The 26881-nt window shown below is 42.8% G+C and overlaps 2 protein-coding genes across 17 annotated transcripts in view; one reads left to right on the top strand and one right to left on the bottom strand.

The window, feature by feature from the left end:
• Positions 1-15899, bottom strand: CCDC77 (coiled-coil domain containing 77). Of its 3 annotated transcripts, none has more exons than XM_083572340.1 (12): positions 15648-15899; positions 14503-14558; positions 13383-13599; positions 12369-12511; positions 11344-11440; positions 8723-8795; positions 8489-8583; positions 6302-6450; positions 4585-5107; positions 3171-3296; positions 2894-3046; positions 1-1742 (listed from the first exon to the last, which is right to left on the bottom strand). In XM_083572340.1, the coding sequence occupies exons 1-12, from the start codon at positions 15882-15884 to the stop codon at positions 1596-1598; spliced, it is 2016 nt and encodes a 671-aa protein (XP_083428466.1). In that variant the 5' UTR covers positions 15885-15899; the 3' UTR covers positions 1-1595. The 3 variants fall into 3 exon arrangements, with proteins under 3 accessions (XP_083428466.1, XP_083428467.1, XP_083428468.1); XM_083572341.1 differs by having other exon boundaries at positions 15348-15653; XM_083572342.1 differs by lacking the exon at positions 15648-15899 and adding an exon at positions 15489-15638 and having other exon boundaries at positions 14503-14560.
• Positions 15900-21057: 5158 nt separating this feature from the next.
• KDM5A (lysine demethylase 5A) overlaps positions 21058-26881 on the top strand; it is a 44308-nt gene continuing 38484 nt past the window's right edge. For 9 of the 14 annotated variants that reach the window (XR_014539012.1, XR_014539013.1, XR_014539016.1 and 6 more), the window contains exons 1-3: positions 21476-22043; positions 24873-24950; positions 26209-26331. Coding sequence is in view for 8 of the 14 variants with exons in the window: in XM_083573681.1 (XP_083429807.1) it covers positions 21867-22043; positions 24873-24950; positions 26209-26331 (378 nt within the window). In the remaining 6 variants the exon portion in view is untranslated. Of the gene's footprint in view, positions 22044-24872; positions 24951-26208; positions 26332-26881 lie in introns of all 14 variants that reach the window. The other 5 variants (XR_014539015.1, XM_083573680.1, XR_014539014.1 and 2 more) reach the window with 4 other exon arrangements.

The raw sequence follows: 26881 nt of genomic DNA, 5'->3' as shown, positions 1-26881 counted from the left end.
TTTTTAATTAATCTAATTAGAAGTGTTTCAACTCCAATTTTATTATAAAATTTGAAGAAATCGACAAGTATAGCATAGAAGGTACAAAATACAAATAGACACGGCTAAGGCATGTTCAATTACTGTACAGCATTTTGCTCTTCAGAGATCCTCAAGGTGTTGTTGTGTGTAAGCATGTCCAAATCATTACAAGCCAGTTCAAGCCAGATGAGAATATCGCTTTGATATTATTATGTTACTGGTGCAGGCAAAGAGCACCTAACACATCACATTTAATATTTGCAGTGCAAACAGTCTCATCTACATTACTCTTGCTTACCGTGTCAGATTTCTAAGGGGGAAAAACAAAATCCATCTGCCTGCCTGCTGTTTTGCATTCTCAGCTTCTTGCTTACTATAACTGCTGGCTTTCTTTAAAGAAAGCAACGAGGCGCAAACAGACTTTCCAGCTGCAGTGATTCTTGTTGTGAATTCTGTCTGGAGGTGCATGTTAGTGTTTACACATTAGCAGCAATGTGATATGGCTGTTTTGAGTACCCACACAAAGCCACATGAGAATGGAGACCAGAAACCTCAAAAGGAATAAGACTTCTGATAGGATCACTTGAAAGGTTATATATTTCCTGCATGGAAAGCACTTCCCTCTAGGAAAACGTATGGAAACCAAGTGTGACATATTAGTCAAAGGCAAGCAATTGCCTGCATTAATACTTGCATTTCGGCTTGCAGAGGTGGTAGGAAATGGAAGCCTTGGTGACAAATACCAAGAGAAATGTTAAATTAATATCAAGTTTAATGCTACAGCAGGGGACAAATGATGCTGCCTGATAACACTTCAAGTGTTTATCTTGCAGCAGAAGAAATTCTGTAAGAAAACCTAAGCGATTCCCACGACTGAAGCAGCATTATACAACCCGACTCGAGTTGCATTTCTTTGGAAGCAAATTCTTTGGGGTTCCTAATCTTCTTCCTGCCCTGCAACACAACACAGCAGATTTGCAGATTGTGCAGGGCACGCACATATGCGGGAAGTGTGTGGAGTTCCGCTGTGTGAGTAAAAGGTGTTCTGCTTGCTCAACTGTTTAGCCGAATACTGCCCAAAAGTGTGGATTTAACCAAGGGCTTCTCTTTATACAGACAGTCATCCACCCGTTACAGAGTAATTCCTGAGGGACATAGGGAAGTCGCTTCCCTCTTTTTAATAACCACTGACACACATAGAATGAGATCTACTTGAGCTGGTTTCTGGAGATGCCTGAATATTGCATCGTTCTTAGAACAGATGAAAACATTCCTGCAAGCTGCAAGAGCAACATAAAAGTTAGCCAATGACTCCAGCTCTATCTGTGCATAAACTGACATTGAGAAAAGCAGGAAGCCAATTCTAAACCCATGTAAAAAAATAAAAATAAAGTAAGAGAGTTTCCTTCCAAACCTCACATTAGGTTTAATGGGTTCCTTAAGTCCTGGAGTATAAAGTTACATCCTAGAGCCACAGTAAGCTCCACGTGGTGTCACAAAATAAAGATACGAGAAAGCTGTTGCAACAATGGCCTTTATCTATATGCCACTGGTGTTGGCCGGCGTGTCTCTTATTAGCAGGCTCTGAGCTCATTTTCTAGCCCATAGATCTTTGACTTTAAATTTTTCAATTCCCCTTGAATTTTTTTAGTTCTCCTATTCCCCTGGCGAACTTCCTGCAGAATCGCAAGGTCTTGCTCTGGCCCCGCAGTTGCTGTCACCTAGAGAGGGAAACAAAAACAGATGGATATATAAAGGTTCAGTCAACTTGACCATTATTTTTCAAAAGGTGCATTGGCACCCTAAATGAAGAAGATAATGGACAGGATCAAATGCCTGTATAGTCCCACACAGGCATCTTCCACCTTAGTCTAGCACTCTTTGTATCCTCAAAGGAAGAAGAGTCCTTTAAAAAATAGTAGCAACACTGAGTCGGAGAACCATTTTTCCAGCTTCAGCTAGTATGGCAACTACAACGCTTCCCGAAAAAAGCTGGATCTCACCGTGGTAATTTCTGTTCTTGTTATCTCCAGGTTAGACTATTGTAGGGTTAAGTCAACCTGGTATCCTCTAGATCAGGCTTCCTCAAACTCCAGATGTTTTGAGACTACAATTCCCATCATCCCGGACCACTGGTCCGGCTAGCTAGGGCTCATGGGAGCTGCAGGGCTGAGTTTGAGGAAGCCTGCTCTAGATTGTGGTTTGGCTATCCTGGGGTCTGTTGGCTACTGCTGTCCCTTCCTGCAATTCGTCATTTTCAAAAAACTTATAGGGTTAAAAAAATGCTTTCTTGACTGCTTTTGTGGGTCTCCCTGTTGGGTTGCCAAAAGGTTTGTGGCTATCCAAGCCTTCCCCTCACCCCATTTTTCTATCTGTTTTTAAAAACTGGATGGTTCACAACATAAAAATAAAAATGAGAACACAAAATGCATAATAGAACAAAAGCAAACCAATAATCCGTGTCCCATAAACTCATTAAAAGGCCAGTCAAAACTATAGCAAAAGGGACACCAGATCAATTTTGAACATCTCCATTTACAGCTAGCAGGATTTCTAGTTGTAGGCCAGTGTTTGTTTATTTTTCTTCCTTGTAACAGAATTGAATATTGCACCAGAGGAATTCTCTGTCTGAACATTCAAAATTAATTCTACCTAGGACTCAACTACACAACTGCAAACAAAACGTTTTAAGAGTGTTGTAAAGTGCATTATACAAATGTGGCTCTAGATGGCAATAGCGAGCTATGGCAAATTCAATATATTTTTCAAAACATTTTTTAAAAAAGGATTTTCACAGCGTTTTTTATACGTGTCTAGGTTCCACCCTAGTGGATCTCAGTCCTGTCCTTCTCCTGGTCATAACAACACTTACCTTGAAAAGCAGTCGCTCTACCTCCTTCAGACTTTGCCGAAGTTGTTTGATGTCCGTCTTAAAGCCTTCCACCTCCATGCAACGCCGTTTCTCCAAGGCCTCATAGCGCTGGGTCATCAGCTGCAGGCGCTTCCCCATCTTTTCTGAGCGTTCCTTTTGAAAGCAAACAGAAGATTACAGATCCCATGAATAACTCTTGCAATAAAGAGGATGGAGGAGACTATCACAGCATGCCAAAGTGGTTGCTAAGCTTGACAGCAGCAGGGAAAGGCATTACCTTGAAGATCTCTCGTCCTACATCTCCTTCCTCTCGAATCTTAGCCAGCTGCTCTTCCAGGGAAACGCACTGCTCTCGGAACATGTTTGATAGCCGCTGTTCCTGCGTTAATCGCTCCTGTAGCCTCTGTGATTGAGATATATATATATATATAAACCTTGGCTTCTAAAGTGCTATAAAGCAGAGAGGCAACTTATGAAGAACTGCTTCCTTCCTAAACAGCACTATGAAGGCAACTAGATCACCCTGAATAATTAGTGGCTTCTATTATGACAAAGAAGGTCATTAGCAGGACCACCCTGTGCTTGTTTTAAAGTTAAGCTGGTTTGAGACACTAATAGTACTTTAGCTCACATGCTCTAGTCGCAACACTTTAGAATTCAACAAGTCAACTTTGCATGGGCAGCAAATGAACAATGGGCACCAAACTGAACTATGTTCAGTGTTGTGTGTATGTTTTTTTCAGTCTTTCAACAACAGCAATAAGTGATATGCTATAAATGAATGAATGAATTACAGAACTACTCATGATAATGAAGGAAAGAGGCACTCTCAACCCGTCAGGAATTATTATTATTATTATTGTATATTTATTTATACTCTGCCTTTTTCCCTGATGGGAAGGCAGCTTTCAGATAAAAATAAGAACCGCTAACAACGTAATATTTTTTTAAAATTGATAGAATTAAAACTAGATACATATATAAAAAATATAAAAACATACCAATAATTACAGTGAAAACAGCAGAGGACCAGCCCTTTCATTAAAAGCAATCAGTTCCCAAAAGCCTTTTGGGACAAGAAAGTCTTCACCTGCTGGTGGAAAGACAGCAAGGAGAGAGCCAGTCTAGCTTCTTTAGGGAGGGAGTTCCTAAATATGGGAGCAGCCACCAAGAAGGCCCTTTCCTGCATCCTTACCAAGCATATCTGTGGGCGTGGCATGATCAAGAGAAGGGCCTCCCCTGAAGATCTCAAAACCTGGGCAAGTTTGTATGAGGAAATATGTTGTTTCTTAACCTGAAGCAGTATTTCTGGGTTAGTGGAGTCTGTAACCTGAAGTGTATGTAACCTGAAGCGTATGTAACCCAAGGTACCACTGTACAAACTTTTACATCACCAAGTGAACAGCCCCACTAGATCAGAGCAAAGGCTAATCTAATCCACCTTTCTGTTCTCTTAGTGGCCAACCAGATGCCTCTGGGAAGTTCACAATCAGGCCTTCAGCACAATATCCTCCTGTGGTGAGGAAAAAGCTACTCTTGATACCGGGAGATTAAAAAAAAGAAGACATGACTGTCAGGACAGCATAGGGCTACATCTCAATATGCCACGGCACCAGGGGTTGTTGACATTTCATGGTATTATATGTTTGAGCCCTCAGAAATCACAGTTAGGTTATAGCAGTCCCTGTTACCTTAATCTCTGCACAGTATCGTTTACGGCATTCATGCTCTGCTTGTGAAACGTGCTTGGCACCTCTGTCTTGCATTTTCCTCCTGCCAGGAGAAACTCTGCCAATAGAATACCGGTACGGGCTGCTGTCCCACCGCTCTGGGCTGCTTTCCCACTGTTCTGGGCTGCTGTCCCACTGCTCCGGGCTGCTGTCCCACCGCCCAGGACTGATGCCTTGCTGGCCACCGTCCTGCCTTCTCCTGATGTCTCCTGAACCTTGGCCGCTGTCTCGCCGGCCGCTGTCTTGGCTTCTATTGATATCCTCTGAAACTCGGCCGCCGTCCTGCCTTCTCTTGATGTCCTCCCGACCTCGGCCGCTGTCCCGCCGGATCCTGCTCCACTTGGGTGCTGCTTTTCTTTTGTCCAGCTTCCTCAGCAGCATGTCCTTCTCTGCCATCCAGGATTTCTCATTTGCCCGTGCGTCAAACTTCATCTGGAGAAAATCTCTGGTGCTCTCGTGCAGCAAGTTCTGAACTTTGTGGTAACTGGAGAGAGGAATGGCAATGAACCGGTCACCAGTTTCTTCCCCTGCACTTCCATTATCCCAGTTACAAATCGGGGTGGGAATCAATGGCTTGACAGTGCAATTCACTTTGTCAACGGGCAGCTGCCCCTGGCTTTGGACCCACATGAAACCACTGTGAGGGACCTCAACATAATGAGGCTGTCTTATATTAGAATCTTTGATCCATGCCTTATATTGGAGTCATTTGTTCATCTAGTTCAATACAGTCATACCTCGGGTTGAATACACTTTGGGTTAAGTGCATTCGAGTTGTGCTCCGCGGCAACCCGGAAGTAACGGAGCGCGTTACTTCCGGGTTTTGCCGCTTGCGCAGACGCTCAAAATGACGTCACACGCATGCGCAGAAGCAGCGGAAAGCAACGCACGCGCGCGCAGACGTGCCGTCACTAGTTACGTTTGCTTCTAGATGCGAACGGGGCTCCGGAACGGATCCCATTTGTATCCAGAGGTACCACTGTATTGTTTATTCTGACTGTCAGCAGCTCACCAGACTTACCAAGCAATACACAAGATCCTTTGGTTGGAGATCCAGTTATCTAACTTGGGACCTTATATGTATGCAAAGGATGTGCCTTACAACTGAGCTGTGAACCCTCCCTCAAATTAAAGCCAGCACCCAGAGCCATGCTTCTCTCCCATACCTGAGTAGGGCCCAAACCCTGGACCATCATATTAAAAATATGATGCTCTATTGACAAGAGCTACCTGTATGCATGCATATAATGAGTCCAAGTTCATACCTAAGGAGTAGGACAGTGCAAATGTATGACTGGTTTCTACCATATGTTGTTTGCCACTTTATACCTGCTACGAGAGACACAAAGTACCCTGTGAATTCACACAGTATCAAAACAATGCAAATAGGAGGTCCATGCACTGTCTTAATACAGTTGACCAGCACTTCTGCCCATCACAGTAGGGTTTGTTTTTATTGGTCCCCTTGATATGCTATGAAGGCACAAGAGGTGACCACCTTGCTGAAGCTAAGTAGGTCTGGGTCTGGTCAGAACCTAGGTGGGCGACTGCCTAAGAACCACACGCACATCACCATTGGTTCCACGATGAAAGGTGGGATAGAAATGTAAGTAAAATAACATAAATAAAATGATTTGTATTCAGACTGAAAGCAAAGACACATTCTTCTTGCACTTACTTCTGAGTAAGCTCCTTGATCTTCTCCTGGTCCCTCTGATGCTGGACCAGAGACTCTTCTATACGGATTCGTCTGTCCTCCAGCAATGCTTCAGTTTGTTCCTTGGACAGCTTGGCCTGTTCCTCTAGCTGAGCTTGAAGAGCTTCAACCTAAACAAGTACAGAAAAAGGGGTAGAACTTTCTGTTATGTTTTCCTCTGGCAGAACAGCTAACATTGTTCTGTACACAAAGAATAACTGGGAGCCGTAATGTTCAGAAGTGCGACTTCCACATTCTTAGAAACCCGTCCAAAGCAGCTAGATGCTGGAGAATAGCAGAAAAATGGCGTCATACCCTCCATATGAACTTTCTTTCTTCATCGCAATGGAAGACTTGATGCTGAACTAGATGGACCTTAGAAAGAGCTAGCATGGATATTATTTTTTTGTTCCTGTTGTGAGACTATTATGGAAGTCATTTGGTAAAAAAAATGCTTTTGCAAAGTAATCCCGGTCAGGTTCTTGCAACTGCATTTTTAAAAGACCAAAAAAGAAAAAAAAGAGGAGCATTTGATGTTGGATTTGGTTTTTGTTCTTGCTTTTAAACAGGCAACTTTAAGCAGCCTTATTCAGCTATAAAAATAACTCTGAATCTCTAGGTTTTGCACAATCAAAAGCTTCATACCTACCTAAACTGTCAATCTTGGAATATAAAAGCAATACTGAAAACCAATTGGAAAGCTAAGAGATCGTATGATAGATTGGGGCAGTCAAGAACTACAATGAAAGAGAAATAAGGCAGCTAAGTACCCAAATCAATGAACTCTGTTTTTAAGTTCCTTTACTAATTCAATGATCATGCTATTCACTGACCATGATTACTGCAATTGTCATATGACAAGCCAGTGATCTGGAGCCATTTCCCCCATTTCCCTCCCTTTTCCTCAAATGCACTTGATTCATCACCATATGAATGAGTTGCTACACTGGTTTACAAGTATGGGGGTGGGAGGTGTTGTCACAATCAGCCACTCTAAGTAAAGATTTAAATTTTTTGAAGTCCAATGCAAAACAGAAAACTCTTCTCTGAATATTGTGGCCTCTCTCTTTTTACTGTTGGCTCTGAGCATTTAAAGCAAAAATTAAAGTTTAATTGAGTGTGATGAGATCATAAGCAAAGAGAAAGAATAGGGTCTCAAATAAATTTACTGTCTTGTTTTAAGATGCCTGAGTGTACATACCTGAAAACAAACACAACAGGAGTGCCTTACTGACTGACAACAGGAACACAAACACAGGAAGCAGTCTTTTGCATTTAACTCACTGGAAGGTGATGGGGTTAATGTTCTAGAATGGCTTTAAGTATGTTTTAATAATTTGTTTTAAATTGTGCTGTTTTAACAGTCTGTTTGCTGCCCTAGGCTCCTACGGGAGGAAGGTTGGGATACAAATTTAATGAAAAAAATTAAGCAATGATATACTTCTTGTTGGCTAGCATTCTAAGATAAGTTAACGGAAGAAAGTTTATGGAAGGAATGTTTCCTCTCCTCTCTTCCCGGTGGTGCTGTTGGGACAGGACTTTGGAGCAAAGCTCTGGGAGGACCACTTCGCAAAATGAACAGGAAGGGCTAAAAGCCCACCTGAGTTGGCTTACCACTTTTTTTTGCAGTAAGTACACTAGAGTTGGGGGAGGGTCACAGGGTCAAAGGAAATGTTCAGAGCAGTTCTTCCTCTCACCTTCCAAAGGTGTCTCTGTCTCCCTGAGGATGGCCCATTGTACAGGGCAGGGGTAGGCAACCTAAGGCCCGGGGGCCGGAGCCGGCCCAATTGCCTTCTAAATCCGGCCCACAGACAGTCCGGGAATCAGCGTTTTTTTACATGAGTAGAATGTGTGCTTTTATTTAAAATGCATCTCTGGGTTATTTGTGGGGCATAGGAATTCGTTCATTCCCCCCCCTCCAAAATATAGTCCGGCCCATCACATGGTCTGAGGGACGGTGGACCAGCCCACGGCTGAAAAAGGTTGCTGACCCCTGGTACTGGGGATTATCACTGACCTAAATACTTGTTCCCCTGATTTCAATGGATGGCAATGTGCATAAAATCATGCCCATCATTGGCAAAGCTGACTTTTCATGGAGAAAGAACTATTTGGTTTTAGAGATCTAAAAGCAACAGAAGTCCACCCGGGCTGCACAAAGCCACTTACCTGTAATAAGAGTGTTTGCTCATCTTTGTTGTACCTATCCTCATTTTCTGGTTTTTCTCCCTTTTCTGCTGGTTTTGTGGCACAGTGTTTTATACCTAGAGCAGAAATAAAAGTTGAATTGGTAAAGAAAAGCCATGTCACTCCTTTATTTAGATGTCCCCCCCCACATGCCCACAATATCCTCTCTCTTCAGATGTCTTCTTTGACGGAGACATTTCTTAGCTTCTCAGTTACCTGCTTTGGAAGTATGCTTGCCACTTCGATCATGTGAATCCCTGCCCTTGATTAGCTTTTGAGGTATAGTGGCCTGCAAGGACAAAAAGACTCTATTTTCTGCTCTGCTTTTGAGATAGGCTTCAGTAGCAATACAATGCAAAAAGCCTTAGAGGGAAAGGAATTTTAAAGGAAAATAGGCACATCACTGAATTCCAGAATGCAACATGAACTTGTGGCTTGGTTCTCCCTGCAGTTACTCTAGCAGCCCAGTTCCTAAAAGGGCATTTCTACCCATGTTGTGTGTACAGGTCTCATCTAGTTCTGCCACCCAACAGCACCAAATGGGTGGTGTGTCACTGCTGGAGTTGGGCTTCAGAATTAGGAGTCAGCTTGCCCCCTATTACCAAGATTGTGTTCTGGGTCCTAAGAGCTGCTCCCTTAGCACTGCAATGTACAGGACTGGGTCTGCATGCACCCATCTGTAGCGCTCCATGAAGTCACTAGTGAAGTACAGAACGGCAGCTGAAACAATTACAATCTTGTCTTGGGCTTGTCAACTTCAAAGTGAACACTGTCAGAGCTTCCTGAATGCATTCAGATGTACAGAATTCAGAGAGGCAGAGAATTGGGTAGATGGGGATGATATCCATCTGGCCGCAGAAAAGGCTTCTGCTTACAGAACGGAAGTTTTCCCTTTCTCTCCTTCTGCTCCACAGATGTGCTCTGGAGTTTTGGGGGACAGAAAGGAGAAGGGTTTTTTTTTTTTGGTGTGGGGGTTGTTGCTCAGACAAACACAGAACATTGACTAGGGTTGAGGAGGCCTAAGCCACACCTACTTCCTACAATGTTGCGTGCATTTCCAGCTTTTGCAAGACAGGTGGAGCTACAACCCATTGTGCTGTCTTTTCATCCTGGGAGGAATGTGCAAACCATTACTGCCCTGCAGAGTCAGTTTCTTTTTCTGTTAAATGCAAATGATCAGGGTTGTAGCTCTTGCTCTGACATTATAACCCCCACACTAGTGGCATGTCCTTGTTAGGCCTGAGCATTCCTAAAACCTTTTGAGGAAGTAAATGTGCTCAGAATCAGGAAACTGGACACCAAGCCCCTTGTTACAAGTGTCTTCTCATCTGTGTATACTTGCTGGTGAAATCAAAAATAAGGAAACCCATGGAACAAATAATGGTAGACAGCTGGTTGAAATCATTTGCATAGACTGTTTTAAGTGGCTGTTTTTGCAGAGATAACAGTTGCTTTTTAAAGACTACCTACTGGAATTTGTAACTATGTAAGGCACTGGATTTAGTGGTATGGGGTAAAGTCCATAAACTTTTAATAATAATAATAATAATAATAATACCCACCCAACTGACTGGATTTCCCCAGCCACTCTGGGTGGCTTTGAGCAGATATAACAACACAATAAAATATTAAACATTAAAACTTCCCTACACACACACACACACACCAATACCAATTACTTCTTATGGCAGTGGTACCTTGGAACGCGCGCGAACGTAATCCGTTTCAGGAGACCATTCAAGTTCCGAGGCGCGGCTTCCGATTGGCCGACAGCTAGGTTTTTGCACAGCAGAAGCCATGTCAGACATTAGGGTTCCAAGGAACATTTGAAAACCGGAGAACATACTTCCGGCTTATTGGCGTTCGGGAGCCAGAACGTTCGAGAACAGAGCCTTTCGAGTTTTGAGGAACCATTGTAATAGCAACAATATTAACTACAGTCGTAACCTGGCTTGGATCCTGAGTTGCCCTTTTTAAGAGGAACTTCAGTGCAGTGGGGGTTCCTACTGACAGGCTTTCAGACCCTAGTACCAATTTCTAGACCTTCTGCACCAGGTTTTCACAGTGCACATAGGGATGTGGGGGAAACTGTCAAATTGTCATGGGATACTTCCCGTAGGATTATCCCATGAGCAAGATGCATCTTAAGGGAATTAAGGATCCTAATCCCTATTTATCAATCTCAATTTTTAAGATACCTGAAGTGGGTACAGGCAGAATAACTACAGCAATCACTGTTTTATCTTAGTTTTCGCTAAGCAGAAGATTAAGAAATGAATAACAGCATATAAGCAATTTCAAAAAAAGGAAAGACCCCGCAGATCTGTTGAGCTAGATATCTGACAAAGTGGGCTCTGACCAATGGAAACTTTTACAGTATCACAATATATTTATTAGGCTTTGCTCAATGGGTTACTTTGTGAAGGCTATTCCACAGTTACAGATTTTAGAAGGATAGTTCTGTTAACCTACTTTTGCTTAGCGATTTAGACTGCAATCCTTTGCACACTTACCCAGAAGCAGGCTGAACTCAGCAGGGCTTACTTCTGAGAAGATATTCGCAGGATTGTGTAGCATGGCATATAGTTATTTCCACTCCAGAAATTTACTCTAGCTATTTCACTATATATTGCTGTAATTCTTTACTGTTTTGCTGTCATGGTTTACTATTGTTACTTTACATGTCACATCCTGCTGTACTTTATTGTCTTAATATGCTTTGTGAACCACCAAAGGCAATGCCTTTAATGTAATTTATATCTCACAGAGGCAACATAGAACAGTTTAGAAAGAACCTGAAATAAAAATGTCTTGTAGGTTAACAGAGGTGCTCTTACCTTGTGAGGTGGTTCTTTGCAGAAATAGGTAACTTCGCCACTGTCTGTCCCCAGTAAAGCCAAAAGATGCTGGATCTTCTTTCTATCCTCCAGCTCTCTGAAATCAGTTTAAAGGAAAGTGACTTATTTCTGTTCCCAAAGGCACTAGTTGGTGCACCCCTAAGGCCAACTAGTGGAAGCCCAGGAAACATCCAAAAAGTGGGAATAGATAGCTTGCCTGTCTGTCTGTATACACTGGAGAAATTCTCTTTCCTGTAGAATCTGGCTGCTGAACAAGATCTTATGTAAAGACAGTGTGTAGTGAAAGGCCCCCAATTTTCCCTATCCTATTTCTTTCTCTCTTCTCACTAATGTTGCATCTGTTCCACAAAGAATTGATGGAGCATATAGTAACTCCTTCCTACTCAAAATGAGGACTGATTGCCAACTGCACAGCAGTTCAGCAAAAAGGAAAGAAATAATCTCTGAAGCCCTTGCAGCCTGGTGTAACAGGCCACTGGCCCATCTAGTCAAGCACTCTGTTCTCACCATGGTCAACCAGCTGTCTATGAGAAGCCTGCAAAAAGAACCTGAACACTGTCGCCACCTAGTGCCATATTTGTATATTGCACTTTACAACACACTTAAAACATTTTATTTGCAGCGGTCTAGCTGAGTCCAGGGTGAAAAACTCTTTTCTATCCACTTTTTCTATGCACAACTTTATAAACTTCTAACACGTCACCTCTTATTTGCCTTTTCTCTAAACTAAAAAGTGCCAAATGCTGCAACATTTCCTTGGGTCGGAGTTGCTCCACCTCTATCGTTTTGCTTGCCTGTTTCTGAGCCTCTAGGACAACAGCAGAGGGCACGGGACAGTAGCACATCTACTTTAAGATAGGTAGCATGCACCACATTCATTCTTCCCTGTAGATCTCTTCATGCAAGTATCTCAATCCCTGTAACTTTAAAAAGAAATGGCACAAACATGCCACTCCCCTCTGTTCTGCAGGCTGTTTTTTCACTCTCCCACCTAGGCAACAAACCTGATTTTCAGCCTATCGTTCTCAGCATAAAGGCGCAAGACGTGCTCCCTCTCCTGAAAGAGGAAAACCTGCATGTCACTCAGAGCCTTCTGCAGCTCTGCGATTTCTTCTTCTCGCTGACGCATTTCCCATTGTAATTTGTGCTGCAGGGGGGAAATGGAAGCATATTGTTATTGATCACCTAGCCGTTACAGCAAAGGTAGGGCAGAGACAGGGTTTCTCATTGCTCATTGGGAAACAAATACTGTACATTAAATAGTACGAAAGACAGAACGGAACACTGTGGAACCCAGCAGCACAATTGCTATGAGGCCGCATAAGTTTCTCAATGCTAGTCCTGGTAGGGACACTGGAAGTAGGAGTGGGACCACTGCAACAAGGCACCATTGTGCCCCAACCCAAGTTACGCCAGGATGACATGATGGTCCACTATTGAAAACTAGCATTATGGGATTCTCCAACACCAACTCTGCCAGTTCAGTCACAGAATCTGCTGGGCAGCGGCACTGGCAAGACACCAGCAAAATCCCCCTTTTGCCTTTCTGACCCTACATTAGGTACGACCCCTTACATCCCATCTGTATTTGATTGATATTAGTTTTCAATAAAATAAGCTACTGGTTTAATAGTTGCCATATTAGAAATCATTTTATTTAGGATGAGGCTAAGGGTTTGACACTCAAACCCAGGTTTATAGTTTTAAAACTGAGCAGCACAAAGACTTCACTGCTCAATACTTTAACTTAGTATTAAGGGTCCTTCCCAGAGCTATAGATAACTCTGGCAGCTACTGCCAGGCCCCACTCCATTCACATTTACTCTTTGTATTTTCAAAATGGACCAACACTCCTCACTTGGAATTTCCCAGAAAATCCAAGATGGCAAATACTCTCTTTGTAAACCAAGTAACAAAGCATATCAGCAAACACTAAATCCTAATTCAAAATACTAAACCTGGCTTTGCCAACCACCGGATAAACTTATCCATTCGCCCATCTTTTGCTTTTCCCATACCTGCTCATCATGTGATGCTTTATATTTCTCCAGCCTTTGGACCAGTTCCTCATGCTCTTCATCAAAGTCTGCAATCTTCTTTCGGTAGTATTCCAGCAGTTGCCGGGAAGGGCGGAGAAAGGCCAGACGTTCGTTGATTGAAGGAAGAGGAGTACAATCATTCTGGTGAGGTGATGGGAAACTAGGAGATTTGGGGGAGCCGTGGCCAGCAGCTGACCTGAACACCATGATTGAATATAACAAGAACAATTCTATTACAAAGTCATAAAGACTACCAAACCTCAATTCTTGCAGTTAGCAATAACATAAAAACACAGAACGGTTTCACACAGGTCACAAAATCTAGACCTGAATTTAATCTATCCCACCTCCAGTTTCTCCAGCTGTGGCAGGCTCCCTTTGGGGAAAATGAAACACCTGGAAAGGATTCTGAAACTTTCTTTCCCACTAGACAAAAACTGAGTGGTATTATTGCTCCTTGGGAGAGGACCCTCAGTGATCCATCTTTGAGAAACTCAATTTCCCCTAAAGAAGGTACCTTTCCCCTACCTTCTGTAAAACCTTTTTGGACAAAGGCATGACTAAGCACACCCAAACAACCAAAGGTGTCAACTTTGGCATTGTTCCACATCCAAAATTGGCTCTTCCACTTCACCACACTCATGCATCAGCATATACATGCAGGAACACCTGAAAGACGCATGGGCATTTCAGGGTATTTGAATTTCCACCTGCTCTTGGGAATTTCCTCACCTTGTCCTCTGTACAGATACTTTCCTTTGTGTTGCTCATTTAAGGAAAAAAGGGGAAATTAGCACAAAGACAAAAATTGGTTGTGTGTGGTCTGCATGTGTGTACATAAGAGTGGTGTACCCACACCCACTTTAGCCTTGGTTATGCCACAGCTTTTGGCCTATGCAGTCCTAAAGGGCTGGCCAACAAGAAATGTGGCCTTTGGACCGACAAAGGTTGGACAACTCTGTCTTAGGGGTAGGTAGGTAACAAGCTACAATACAATGTTCTACCTCTAAGTGTGGAATGCAGATGGTCTTCAAGAAAAGATATTGATAATATTTAATACAAATGAAGAGGAAATCAAGCAGTCAGTTCCTTGACTTACCTTTTGGAGGCAGAGGGTGTTCTTGGAGAGGAAGTCATGTCGCTCACTCCTACCACCTGTAGTAGTGCCAAATATACCTTTTTTACTTTGGTAACAGAAGCATAAAGCCAAAGGTTCAGAGAAAGAGAATTAACGGTTTTCTAGTGGCCCATTTTTATTTCCTCACAAACAGATGCATGTGCTCAAAGAAAGTGGTTGGCGAACCAAATTCACGCTAAATCAAGCCATGCTGCAACCAACACTTTTTCAATCTGATGTGGCAAACTATGCACTTGTAACAGGCTTCATACACGATAGTGCACATGTAAATGATTTATTACATTTATCCTACCACACACAGCTAGGAATTTCAACCAAAAGGCCCCTACCTTTCTGCTGGGGCTAATTTCTGCTACGAGCCTACCCACACGAAATTGGGAATCTGCCAGGTTTTGCAGCCAAGGAGCAGAAAGCAGTGGGAAAGGTAGCAGGGATAGTCAAAATAGGAAGTATGTCATGGGACGGGGTAGAGAAAAATAAAGTAATATGACTGTCGGAAAAATGGCTTAAATTATGGCAAGTTGTTATGAGCAGATGCTAGCAAGGCAGGTACCTAGGGCTGGTGGAACCGTTTTACCACCCCACCCGGCTTTTTATCCCTGAAACAGCTGTGAGGTTGAGTGGTCTCAGAGACAGCGACTGGTCCAAGGTTACTTTTAGCTAAAAAGTGACTTAAACCCAACTCTCCCCAAGCCCAAATTGCTAGGCAACACAACACGCTGGTTGCCTCACACCCCCAAATAATCTTCGAGGGCTGGCTGTAAACCTGTATATTTGCCTGCTTGGGCATATTTTTTGGGACCCACCTGATTTCTGTGGCTGTAAGATCTTTTACATTGCTTCTGAGTATTGCGTTTTAATGGTTGTAACCCGCTGTAATAGTAATAATAATAGGTGGGGAGCTTTACTCTCCTAGTCATCTGAATTAGACGCCCCCCAACTTAACTTTTAAAGATGAAAATCAAACAGGAGCCCCTTCCTTTCTGTCCTAGCAAAGCACCGTGAACCCGCCCCACGGAGCAAGCAGTTTGCATCGTGTCTCTCTCCGCTCCTGCCCCACTTCGGCCATCCCGCGCCTCCCCGCCGCTCACCCCAAACACACTAACCGCTCTAACACTCCCGTTCGCGCCGCAGCTAGTGCTCCTCTCAACCGACGAACCAAAAAGCCAAGCCGAGGGCCCCTCTGCGCCTACAAGTATTCTCCAATCGTAAGAGCTGTAAGAAACGGAGTCGGAGCTTTTCGCCCAATCCCAGCTCTCTTGCCATCCAGCAATACTTTTAAACTCTCGTTTACAAGGGGAAACGAAGCCCAAACGTGGGAAGAAAGGAAAGCGGCGGCACATGCGATGAGTCGGCGATAGGCTTATAGAGGCATGTTAAAAGTTAATCCAAACCCTTCGCCAAAACGAAAGCAAAGAGGGAATTAATATAAATCAAAGCAAACCGTTTTCTGGTATCTTAAATCCCCATTTAAGTGAGTAATAAATTACTACGTCGTTTATTTCCAGAGAAGTCGCCCTGTTAATCAGTTTGCAGCAACAACTAAGAGCAGGAACCCCCAACCTTCGGCCCGCCAGATGTTTTGGACTACAATTCCCATCATCCCTGACCACTGGTCCTGTTAGCTAGGGATCATGGGAGTTGTAGGCCAAAACATCTGGAGGGCCGCAGGTTGGGGATGCCTGATTAAGAGCCTTGGGATACTTTTAAAAGCACAGCACATTCCTATGTTTACTAAGAGGCAAAAAAATCCATTAACTCTTAGGCGTTATGCAGTGGGATCTACTTCTGAATAAACTTAACTAGGGTTGGTGCCCCGGAAGACAATGACACTGCAAATTTTAATAAGCTTACTCGGCAGAAAGTGGCACTGAGTTTAATGGTATTTATTCCTAGGGAGGTGTGCATAGGATTGCAGCTATCATTGCAATTCTGTGCATATTTACTTGGAAATAAATCCGACTGTGTTCCTTGCTCCAATCCTGTACATGCTTACTTTGGAGTAGATTCCGTTTAGTATTGATTTACTTCTGAGTAAACACGTACAGAATTGTGACTGTTACAGAATCGTAGAATTGTAGAGTTGGAAGGGACCCTGAGGATCATCTAGTCCAACCCCCTGCAATGCAGGAATAAATCAGCTAGTCTATAACTGAAGTCCTTTTAAATATATATTCAGAAATAAGCCCCATTGTATTTGCTGTAAGCGTGGATGGGATCACACCCCACAACTCTTTGTTGGTTATATTGCTTACTTACTACATTGCTTACCAAACCGCTCTGAACAACAACAAAAATAGTAAAATCACTATAAATCAAACAACCTTCAATAATACTTAAAACAATAATCCTCTAAATTCCCTCATGTGTATTGATGCTTGTCAATTCAGGATCTTTGGGCATCTGGTAAATAGTTCATGAAAGTTTATTGCATTTACATTTACAAGTATTTAAGGTGCCACAAGACTCTAATTTTTGCTACAATAGACTAACATGGCTATCCTGTAAATTTAAAAGTGGACAACAGTCCATTTATCAAAACACTGTTCCAACACACATTGTGGTACTTTAAAAAAATCCTAATTGGTACCAGTGCAGTCAGGCCAGGATTCGCTTATCTTGCCCTGGTGAGCAACAAAGTAAGTACAGTTAACTCTTTATTGGGGGGGGGGGAGGATCTGCACAGGAGTATTAGGTCAAATAAGCACAGCAGCTCTTATTTGGTAGGTGCCCTTATGAAGCAGTTGTGGAGGTTGAAGGGTCTCCAGGGTTTTCCCAAAGCAACCTGAGACTGTGCCTGTATGACGCTAATTTCTCCGTCATCCTCTTCATGCCTCTCTTGGCTCTGGGAAACCAGGCTGGAGCTAGGGGAGCTTGTAGCAGGATGGGGAGACACCTGGCACCTTCACCAGACTGATTCATCTCTGCCTCTTGGCCTCCCTCATCCCACTCACCTGCTTTAGCGTCTGCTTCTGGACTTCTCTCTGCCATAAACACTGTCTGCTCACTAAGCCCTGCTGCCTCTTCAGCGTCTGACACTTCCTTCTGCCTCTGACCACTCATCCTTGTCCCATCACCACTTCCTGGGCTCAGAGCCTTCTTCCCTTGGTGGTTCCCCAGCTGCTTCCTCCCACCATTCCTCTGTATCCAAATAATCCATGACAACATTGTTAGGTACCAAACCGGTTGCATTCTGAAAATACAGTGGTACCTAGGGTTAGGTATTTAATTCGTTCTGGAGGTCCGTTCTTAACCTGAAACTGTTCTTAACCTGAGGTACCACTTTATCTAATGGGGCCTCCCACTGCCGCTGTGTTGCCGCCGCGCAATTTCTGTTCTCATCCTGAAGCAAAGTTCTTAACCCGAGGTACTATTTCTGGGTTAGCGGAGTCTGTAACCTGAAGCGTCTGTAACCCGAGGTACCACTGTATTCTTAGGTGAACAATTCATTATTTTTTTCAGACATTTGCATACCACTTTTAGTAGTTATGATGAGCTATGCATCTGAGCCATGGGGGACAACCAACAGAGACTCCCCCAACGATCTTAGTAATTGGGCTGGATATAAAGGTGGTGTTTAAGATATCCTGGGTGCAAGGGGGTAAGGGCTTTGTAAACTAAGACAAGAACCTTGAACTAGTTTAGTTGTACAGTCACAAAGCTGTGTGGCAAGCAAGAAGTCAGCAGGTGTTCAGCAGATAGCATTAGACAAATTCATGATGTGTTGAACCCTAAGCAGAAATGGATATTGGTCAGTGCCCAAATAGGAGACTGCCTGGAAGCTTTAGAAATATTGCCTTGGGGTCCGTGGAAGAAAGATGTGATATATGGTACAATTAACAAATAATCAAACCTCCATGTTCAGAAGCAATATATATCTTGAATACCAGATACTATACACAAACAGAACAAACATGTTTGTAAGTGCCCAGAATAATCCTGAATAGTGTTGGAAATCAATTACTGATCCAATAAGTCAGTGGCATTAATTTATAGGACGCAGGGCGGAATCTAAGCTTTTCCTAGCACTGAATTTGCATGTTGGAGAAACCGTCAGCTGCACGATTTATGGGTGTTATATGGCTGTTGAAAGGGAATCAGCTGAAGGATGGGTATGAATCAAGTTAAGTAAGTATAGTATATTTTTAAAAGCAATGAACACATTAGTTTGCTCTGGCCTAAACATGAACCAAATCAAGCTCAGCTTACTAGCTATGTATAACGACGCATGAAGGGCTTGATTTCTTGGTTTTCTTGCCCTTCTGGGACTGTAAAAAAGTAAACAGGGGGCTCATCAAGCACCTGCCACCTGGCAAATAGTCAGTGAGGTGGATCGTGGACAAGAGTTTGCCATAGCACGTCAAACCAACTTCCTGTAAACACTGGGTTACATAATGGTATAAATTGTGAATTTATTGCAGTACATAATCAAGGCAGAACGCAATCCTAAACATTATTAGCAACTGTCAGCATAGAATCAGGGGGTGGTATTCATTTGTTATTAATTTAGATTACCGGTAAATGAAAATGAATAAATGTGAGACAGGGCAACCTTTCCATATTATATTACACAACAACCTTTTTATTTTCTCAGGATTTCCCCAATTGGTTTATACTGTGTTTGTTTAGTTGTCCTAATTGTTGCTTTATGAATTGCTGTTATTTCTATTGTGATGCTATTATGTTTTTTGAAAGTCCCCCAGAAACATATTTGAAGGACGTTTTATAAATCCTTAAAATAAAATAATGAAATTGAATGGAAAATACGCTTCCCAATTCTTGCTCAGGACCTTGACAAAAGCAGAATCACAGCAGTCCCCGCCCCCTTCTGCTCCACTTTTGTTGTGGAGCTGCCTGGAAAAAGCAGATTAGTAACCCTTTTGTCCACACAATAGAAGAGACTGAACAATCATACGCATATACCGTAGGTGGTTTGTTTTCTCTTCTTTCGATACATGTTTACAACAGTTTGTTGATGTTGGTGATTAATGACAAAACTAGGGGTACCTAGTTTATTCCATATGAAATAACCTGAAATAAGGTTATCTACCTATTATTCAACACTTCTAGCTTCCAGGTTTCGGAAGGCAGTGAGTGACCAGAAGCAAGGATGTTCCACTTGATTGTAAACAGAAGCTCTTAGAGGTAAACCCAAAAACAAAACAACCCCACACAAAACCAAACCAAAACATTATCATTGTAACAAAGTAAAAAACAGATATTTTTAAAAAATCTGATTACAATTATAATTAATTAAGCTAAAAGCTGTGGGATGATGCTGAGGGATGGTATTGTATTATGGAGTCTAAATTTCAAATAACCCAATTTTTCCCTTTGTTTGTGAGGGGTGAGCCCCAATTCTCTACAGATTACAAAGTACCTCCATTTCCCCCCTATTGGTTTGTTGTTATTTTTTTTAACCAGTCTCTGATATTGTTCCATTAATAGAAGACCTTAAGAGGATAATGCAGTTATGTATGTTATGAAAAAGTCACTGGCTGAAGTTCTGCACACCAACATGAAATAAAAGGAGTTGGAGCAGTATGGCGGTCAAAACACACACCCCTATAAGAATCCTGGGAACTGTAGTTTACCACTCAATGACCTACAATTCTCAGCACCTTCCCAGCAATCTTTTTTTGGGAGAAAGGCATGATGTGTACAGAGCCAGTGGATGTACAGCATCCAGATTAAAATCTCTATACTCAGAATCTCTCTGAGCAAACATGGGTGCTGCAACCTCACACCCTGCAAAGTAGGCTGCTGTTTCTCCGCCTAGCCTATCCTGCCCTCGCAAAGATTGCTGCAAGGATTAAAATGTCTACAGGCAGGGAAACCTGTTTTAATTTATATCTATCCTGCTCTTCTAGTGATTGCACATCCCTCAGGGTGGCTTGCATGAATTTAAAATCAGAATGCTCCTAAAAAACACACATCAAAAATACATTTAAAAGCAACAATGATTTTAAAAATGACCTTTGCAGGTTTTTTTTAAAAAAGGAATTTTAAAAATTGTTGCCTACTGGAATAAAAATATATTTTATCAGCTGGTGCAAGGCAGCAAGAGGCAGGGCTAGGTTTTTAAAAAAAATATTTCAAACTGCAGCCAGCAGGAGGAAAAGTGGCAGGTAAACGATTTTAAAACACTGAACTCGTGGTTTTTGTTTTCTTTTTTTCTGGTTAGCTGGCAAGTTTATTTACGGGAAAGTCGTTTTAATTAATCACTATGGCTAAAACCGCCTCAGGCAGCCAGCCAGGCCCCCCAAAGGATTGTTCTCTGAGGGACTCCGAGGGGGTCAGGGAACTGCGGCGCTTCGGGGGGAGGGACGGTTGCTCTGGCGACCGAGAACGGACGGCGGCGTCCGTTAGGGCGGGGCAGGAAAGGTAGATGTTGAGAGTGACAGCTGCTGTGGGAACTGTAAGTGGGTGGAGTCCAGGTGGGCCGTTTCGAACGCGGGGTGGGGGAGCGAAACGTCAAGAGAGACGCTGCAGCTGAGGCGGCTTCCGCCCGTGGATGCGGGGGGGGGGTGAGGTGAGAGAAAGGAGCGCATTAAGGATCGTAGAGGCGGGCGGGGCTCTGCGAAGATTCCACGGAGGGGGGCGGGGCAGAATCTGTTCGCACACGGAGAGAATGGGGTACATGGACAGTCGGCACCGGAAGTTCTCTAGCCGAAGTGAACCTCATCACACAAAACGCACTGCACATTCCTCCGCGAACCGAAAAAAAGGGCCTCGGCCTAACTTGCTCCTACTGTTTAGACCCGTTGCAGGAGCAAAAGGAGGCGACTCGCGAACTTGGCGCGTATACGAGCCGGTGCTTCGCGCGAAGAGAGGAGCGGCTCAAGCCCCGAGGTAGAGAAGGCCGGTACTAATTCTTTTGAACATAAACTACTTCGCGGAGGGATATTCTCACACGGCTCGCTTCCGCAAGAAAGGGTTTTTAACAGACGCGTCACTTCCGGCGAGCCTCAAGAAGGGGAGGAAAAGGAAAGAAGAAGAAAAAACAACAAACCCCCGAAGGGGGAAACAAAAACAAACGAGAGGCCTCGTCAGCCGCGGGCTCCGCGAGACTCCGGCGCCTGTTTCTGAGGGCCTCAGGGCTCGCGGGCAGCAGCGCCCCCCCTCCTCGATGGGCACCGGGATGTCCCTCCGCCCCCCGGCCCCTCTTTGAGCTTCTTTGCCTCCCCTTCGCCTTTCCCCCCTTCGCCCTCCCTCCCTCACTGCTTCCCCGCCTGCCTCCTCCTCCTCTGCCGCCGCAGCTAAGCCCCTTCCCTCCCCGGCCCGGAGGCGGCGGCATCATCACCGTCGACGGCTCCGCCGCCGCCATGTCGGGGGACGACGACGGCCCTGGCGGGTCTCACTACGTGGCAGAGTTCGTGCCTCCGCCCGAATGCCCCGTCTTCGAGCCCAGCTGGGAGGAGTTCAGCGACCCCCTCGGCTTCATCGGCCGCATCCGGCCCTTGGCCGAGAAAACGGGCATCTGCAAGATCAGGCCTCCCAAGGTACCCGGGGAAGGAGGAGGAGGAGGGATGGGGAAGTGGGGTCCACCCTTCAGGGCCTGGAAAGGGGTCCGTGGTGGGAAGGGCAGGTGGGGGCACGTTGGGTCTTCGGAACAGGATCTCGGCTTTCCCGTGAAGTCGCTCCCCGATCCCTTTCCCCCCTTCAGTCGCTCCCCTGGCTTTTCATCTCCTCGCTGGCCCAGCCTCCCGTGCCCGGTCGCATCACCAGCTGCCACGGTCTGTGATGCTTCTTCGCCCGTGAAAGGTGCCCAAGGGATGGCGCTTCCTTAACGATGGGGCAACTTCTCCTTTGGATTCCTTGATTTTTGTTTGTTATACTTGCCTGTTTTTAATTTTGACTCTGTAATTCCGTAACGATGTTTCAAAAAAGCAAAAGCTGGGTGGGTGCATACAAGGAAAAAAGGAGGAAAACAGGAAGAAGATTAAGGGTCCATTCAGTGTTGTAGCAATATAAGATACAGTAGCTATGATCAATACAATAACAATACTTACTTTCACTTTGGGGGAGGGTTACCGTGTTTACATTTTGCATAGAGCAAGTGACCTAGGCCACAAAGACTAACTTTTGTTAGTTTTAGGGTAAAGGGCCCCTAAGCCTTTTGAGGTGTATAAAATTCCCTATCAAAAATTTGTGTGCAGTTCCTGCGTAACTTGATCTAGTAAAATTGCCTTTTTCCTTGTCTATCTGGAGGCAACTTGGTAGTAGCAGAAAACACTATACCAATTTAACAAAGTCATCCATCCTACACTCCTTCTTTTTTCTCTAGTACATTGCTTCACTAATCTAAAATATCAATTTAACATATGAAGGGTGATTATTATTTTTTTACATAAAAAAGTTCCTAGTTCTCCCCTTGAACAATCCTTTTCTGGCTTTGGGAAATGGGATCCAGTTGCTGCATCCTGCTTTGAATGTTGCTAATTCCCCTTCACCATCCAAGGTCAATCTAGATCCTGTCTTCCATCTTTGTTACTGCATTTTCAATGTACAATATTTCAGTTATATTCCATGGCATTGTATGAAAGACGGTTTTACTCATCACATTCCCTTTAATCTCAAGAGGTGTTTAAAGTACTGGAGTTTTCATTCTCAGTTTTTCAGCTCCCTGCCCCAAATAACTTGTGGAAAGGGAAAAGCAATAGCAATGATTAGAATTGCTTTTTTTCCTGGCATTGCTTGTGCACCTTGAGTTTGGTAGGTGCTGAAAAAGGAGTGTTGCCAGAATAAGATGTCGACACCCTGTCTGTCACTAAAAGAGTTGGGTATTTGGGTTTCTCTTTTTAATTTCACAATAGTGAGGGGTTTCTAAAGTGGATTGAGCAATGGTTTTGGAGTACCAGTGATCTGGCAATTAGCTTTTAACTAATTTTTAAATATATTTCGGGTACCTGTTACTGAATGAAATGTATTCTGAAGTAATGTTGTGCCCCATTTAGTCATTATTGGGAATGAGTGATAATAAAAGCTACAGTTCTATTACTATATTGTGTTTAAAAAGCATGGTTTTATTCAGGACAAACCTCAGTTGCAATTATGGATGATTACTACTGCATACTGTTAAAAAGAGCAGATTGCTTCAAAGTTGTTCAGCTAAAAAGATATCATTTTGCATCTCAGCATTGTGCATTCATTTGCAATGCACTTTACTTTCAAGTTAGAGTATAATCTCAAGTGCAAAGTAGCATAACATTTAATTTTGAAACAGTGTAGTAGCAATACATAAGGATTAAAAAGCACTTCAGGAACAAGTCTTATCATTCACTAAAATACTGAAAAATAGGTGCCATTAAGTTTTGTAGCCTTTGTTTTTTTATTGCCTCTGTTTTATTCTTGAATCCACCTATTTGGCCTTGTGGCATGTTGCTCTATAAGTAGATGCCTATTTTAGGACCACGTCAAATACATTGGATTGTTTGTAGTATCTGCTGTGGTCCTAAGATGAAAACTCAAAATTCTGTTGAGCTTAAATGTCTTCTGATTCTTACTAGCAGCCTCAGCACCTGCATAGTGAACTGGTTACGTTGGCAGATAATTTAAATCTTCATTCAGCAATGAATAACTTGCTTGCTTGATATTATTAGAAGCTTTAAGCAGTATGCTGTTCTAAATGTTTTTGAAATATTGCATTGCAAGTGATTTTATCTCTTTCCTTATAGATATTTCCATGTTTAGCCTTAAAAGGTTTTTGAAACAAAAAAGCTTGTAGTAATTTGATTGTTTATGGCAAGTGGTTTTTCTGTTGTTGACTCATGCCATACTGGCAGAGAGAGATGTAGGCAGACAGGCAAGTAAAGTGTTCTATGGACTTGTTACTTGTGAGGCCATACTGCTGTACTGACAAGAAATTGAAGTGCATTTGCTGAAGTCAGAGTCTAAGCATGTTTACAACATGATGAATCCTTGGGTTTACCTTGCATATTGTCCTCAGTTGTGTGTTCCTCTCATGCCAACATCTCTTTGCAGGAGTGAAGGTTTTATTGGATTGCAGATTCTGCTTCTGCTTGTATACATTAGTGACCCACATGGCTCTAGACATTGGAAGAATTAGGGCCTTTTTAAGCCAGATACATTCTCAAGTATGCCAGCATTCTGACTGTTTTCTGTCAGCTCTAAAATAAATGAACTTTGTTCTTAAAAGCCTTTTTACTTTCTAATTCATCTGAAGATATTCTCAGGTGTGCATTGATTTAACTTGCATGTAAGAATAAAAATCCAGTATTTATGAAATATCGGGGAAATAGCTATGGGGATGTGTTGGATATTCGTTGAAGGCTTATATCTTGAAACTAAATTCCCTCCTTTCTTTTTAGGACTGGCAGCCTCCTTTTGCTTGTGATGTACAAAGTTTTCGTTTCACGCCACGAGTTCAGCGTTTGAATGAACTAGAGGTGAGCTTCCCAACCATTGGCATAAATCTGTACCCCTACATAAAGCATTAGACCTGTTTTTTTTAATAATGAGGTTCAAAGTTATTGTCTTAAGAAATGTTTAGAGCATCTCACCCTTCCATCATTTGTATTTACATGATTTGATTAATTTAACTTCAAGTGTCTATGAGCAATGTTTCATTTTATTACTATGCATCATTGCAGGAGCTCTTTACACCCTACTGGAAATGTCTTACAACACCAGTTTAAAACACATCTCCTGAAACTATAACCGTATTCAGGTGCTCAGAAGAATGCATGAGGGCACAAACTGTGTAGGGAGTATATTCACTGCTTAACATCTACACGCACGCTGTCCCTCCCTGCTCCCCCTGCTCCCTCCAGCCAATCTTTTGATCTTTCCAGTAGGTTTGAAGGGGGATTGTAAGCATGTTCGGCTGAATACATTTAGAACCTTATTCATGATAGGGAAGTTTGAGTTTCAGGAGGATTCTAGACACATTTAGACAACTATAGGAAGATTGGGGTGGAGCAGACAGTCATTGTATATAGGGGACATTGCACAGCCCCGTGTCCCTTGCAAAGTTTGCGTGTTTGCTTGAATGCCTGAATAGGATTTGTTTCAATGATTCTAGTAAAACTTGTTTTCAAGTAAATAGGTTAGAGCTGAAATTAGGCTTAATACCAGCATAATAGTCTAGTGAGACATAGACTCTCCTCAGCTTTCAGATAGTGAATGAAACTCTTCCATGAGGATATTACTCTGATATTTTAAACTTCAATTTACATCGATACCTTTATTTCTTACTGCACAGCATTTTGATTTGAAAATGCTTAAATGATATACACAAAACTTGCAAGAGACTTTTAACATTCTGAAAAGAGGAAACGCAAGGCATCTGCATTCAAGTAGTATTTTTCACTGTACTTGGATTCATCTGTTTCTTCTCATTCCTAATATTTTTTCTTGACTTCTGCTGTGCAAGAAACATCTGCCAGTGCTAAAGGAGAAGTCTCCACCAGTGTTGTAGGAATCTACCAGTGTTGTAGGAATCAACCAGTGTTGTAGGCTTATATTTGGATTTGTCATTTGTTGAAATGGCCTTGGTTCTGATAGGACATATTCTGGTCTAAGTTTTGAAGACTTTCAAAATAGAGGAGCTGACTGTGAGCATGCTGCCATTATTTTCCTTGGGTATTGTGCTTCTCTCTTACCTAACTTGTATGACGTCCATCTGTTGCCTTGGTTTGTTAATAGGCAATGACTAGAGTGAAGCTGGACTTCTTAGATCAGCTGGCAAAATTTTGGGAACTTCAAGGATCTACATTAAAAATCCCAGTCGTGGAGAGAAAAATACTGGATCTTTATTCACTGAGCAAGGTGAGTGTGAATCTACAATCATTTGGTAGGGTGTTAGTGGTTTCTCATAAAATCACGTTTTCCCTGCTGTAATAGAGAATCATACAATATACTAGCGTAAGGCTTGAATAATATGGTGTGTTCATTGATAACTCCCCCTCCCTCCATATTAAGTCCATGGATTTTTATTGGGGTACATAAGCAATAAGGAGTTTTGGGTGCAGTAGCTTTCTATATCAGCAAGGCAAATTACTCTTATTATTTGAAAGTGTCTTAAGACACTTTGTTGCGTCTTGCTGCAGGAGACTAATATGGTTACTCTACTAGAACGTAACTTTCAGGCACTTAGGGTTCATATTGCACAGCTTCTTAGTGTTTCCATACCAGTTCATAGCATATGCATTGCATCATGGCAGAAAGCTGTGAATTGTGATTTAATTGCTAGCAAGTAGTACATTTTAAAACTATCATTAATACAATAATGCTAAATAATATTGTTGCGGGTTTTAAAAGTGCATGTAAAGCATGCTAAACTCTTGTGATACTAAATGTTTATTTTTATAAAATGTTT

Source organism: Podarcis filfolensis (assembly GCF_964270895.1).
Source record: "Podarcis filfolensis genome assembly, chromosome: 10".
Taxonomy (NCBI): Eukaryota; Metazoa; Chordata; class Lepidosauria; order Squamata; family Lacertidae; genus Podarcis; species Podarcis filfolensis.
The sequence above is the reverse complement of the archived record's forward strand: the minus strand, read 5'-3'. Positions and strand labels throughout refer to the sequence as shown.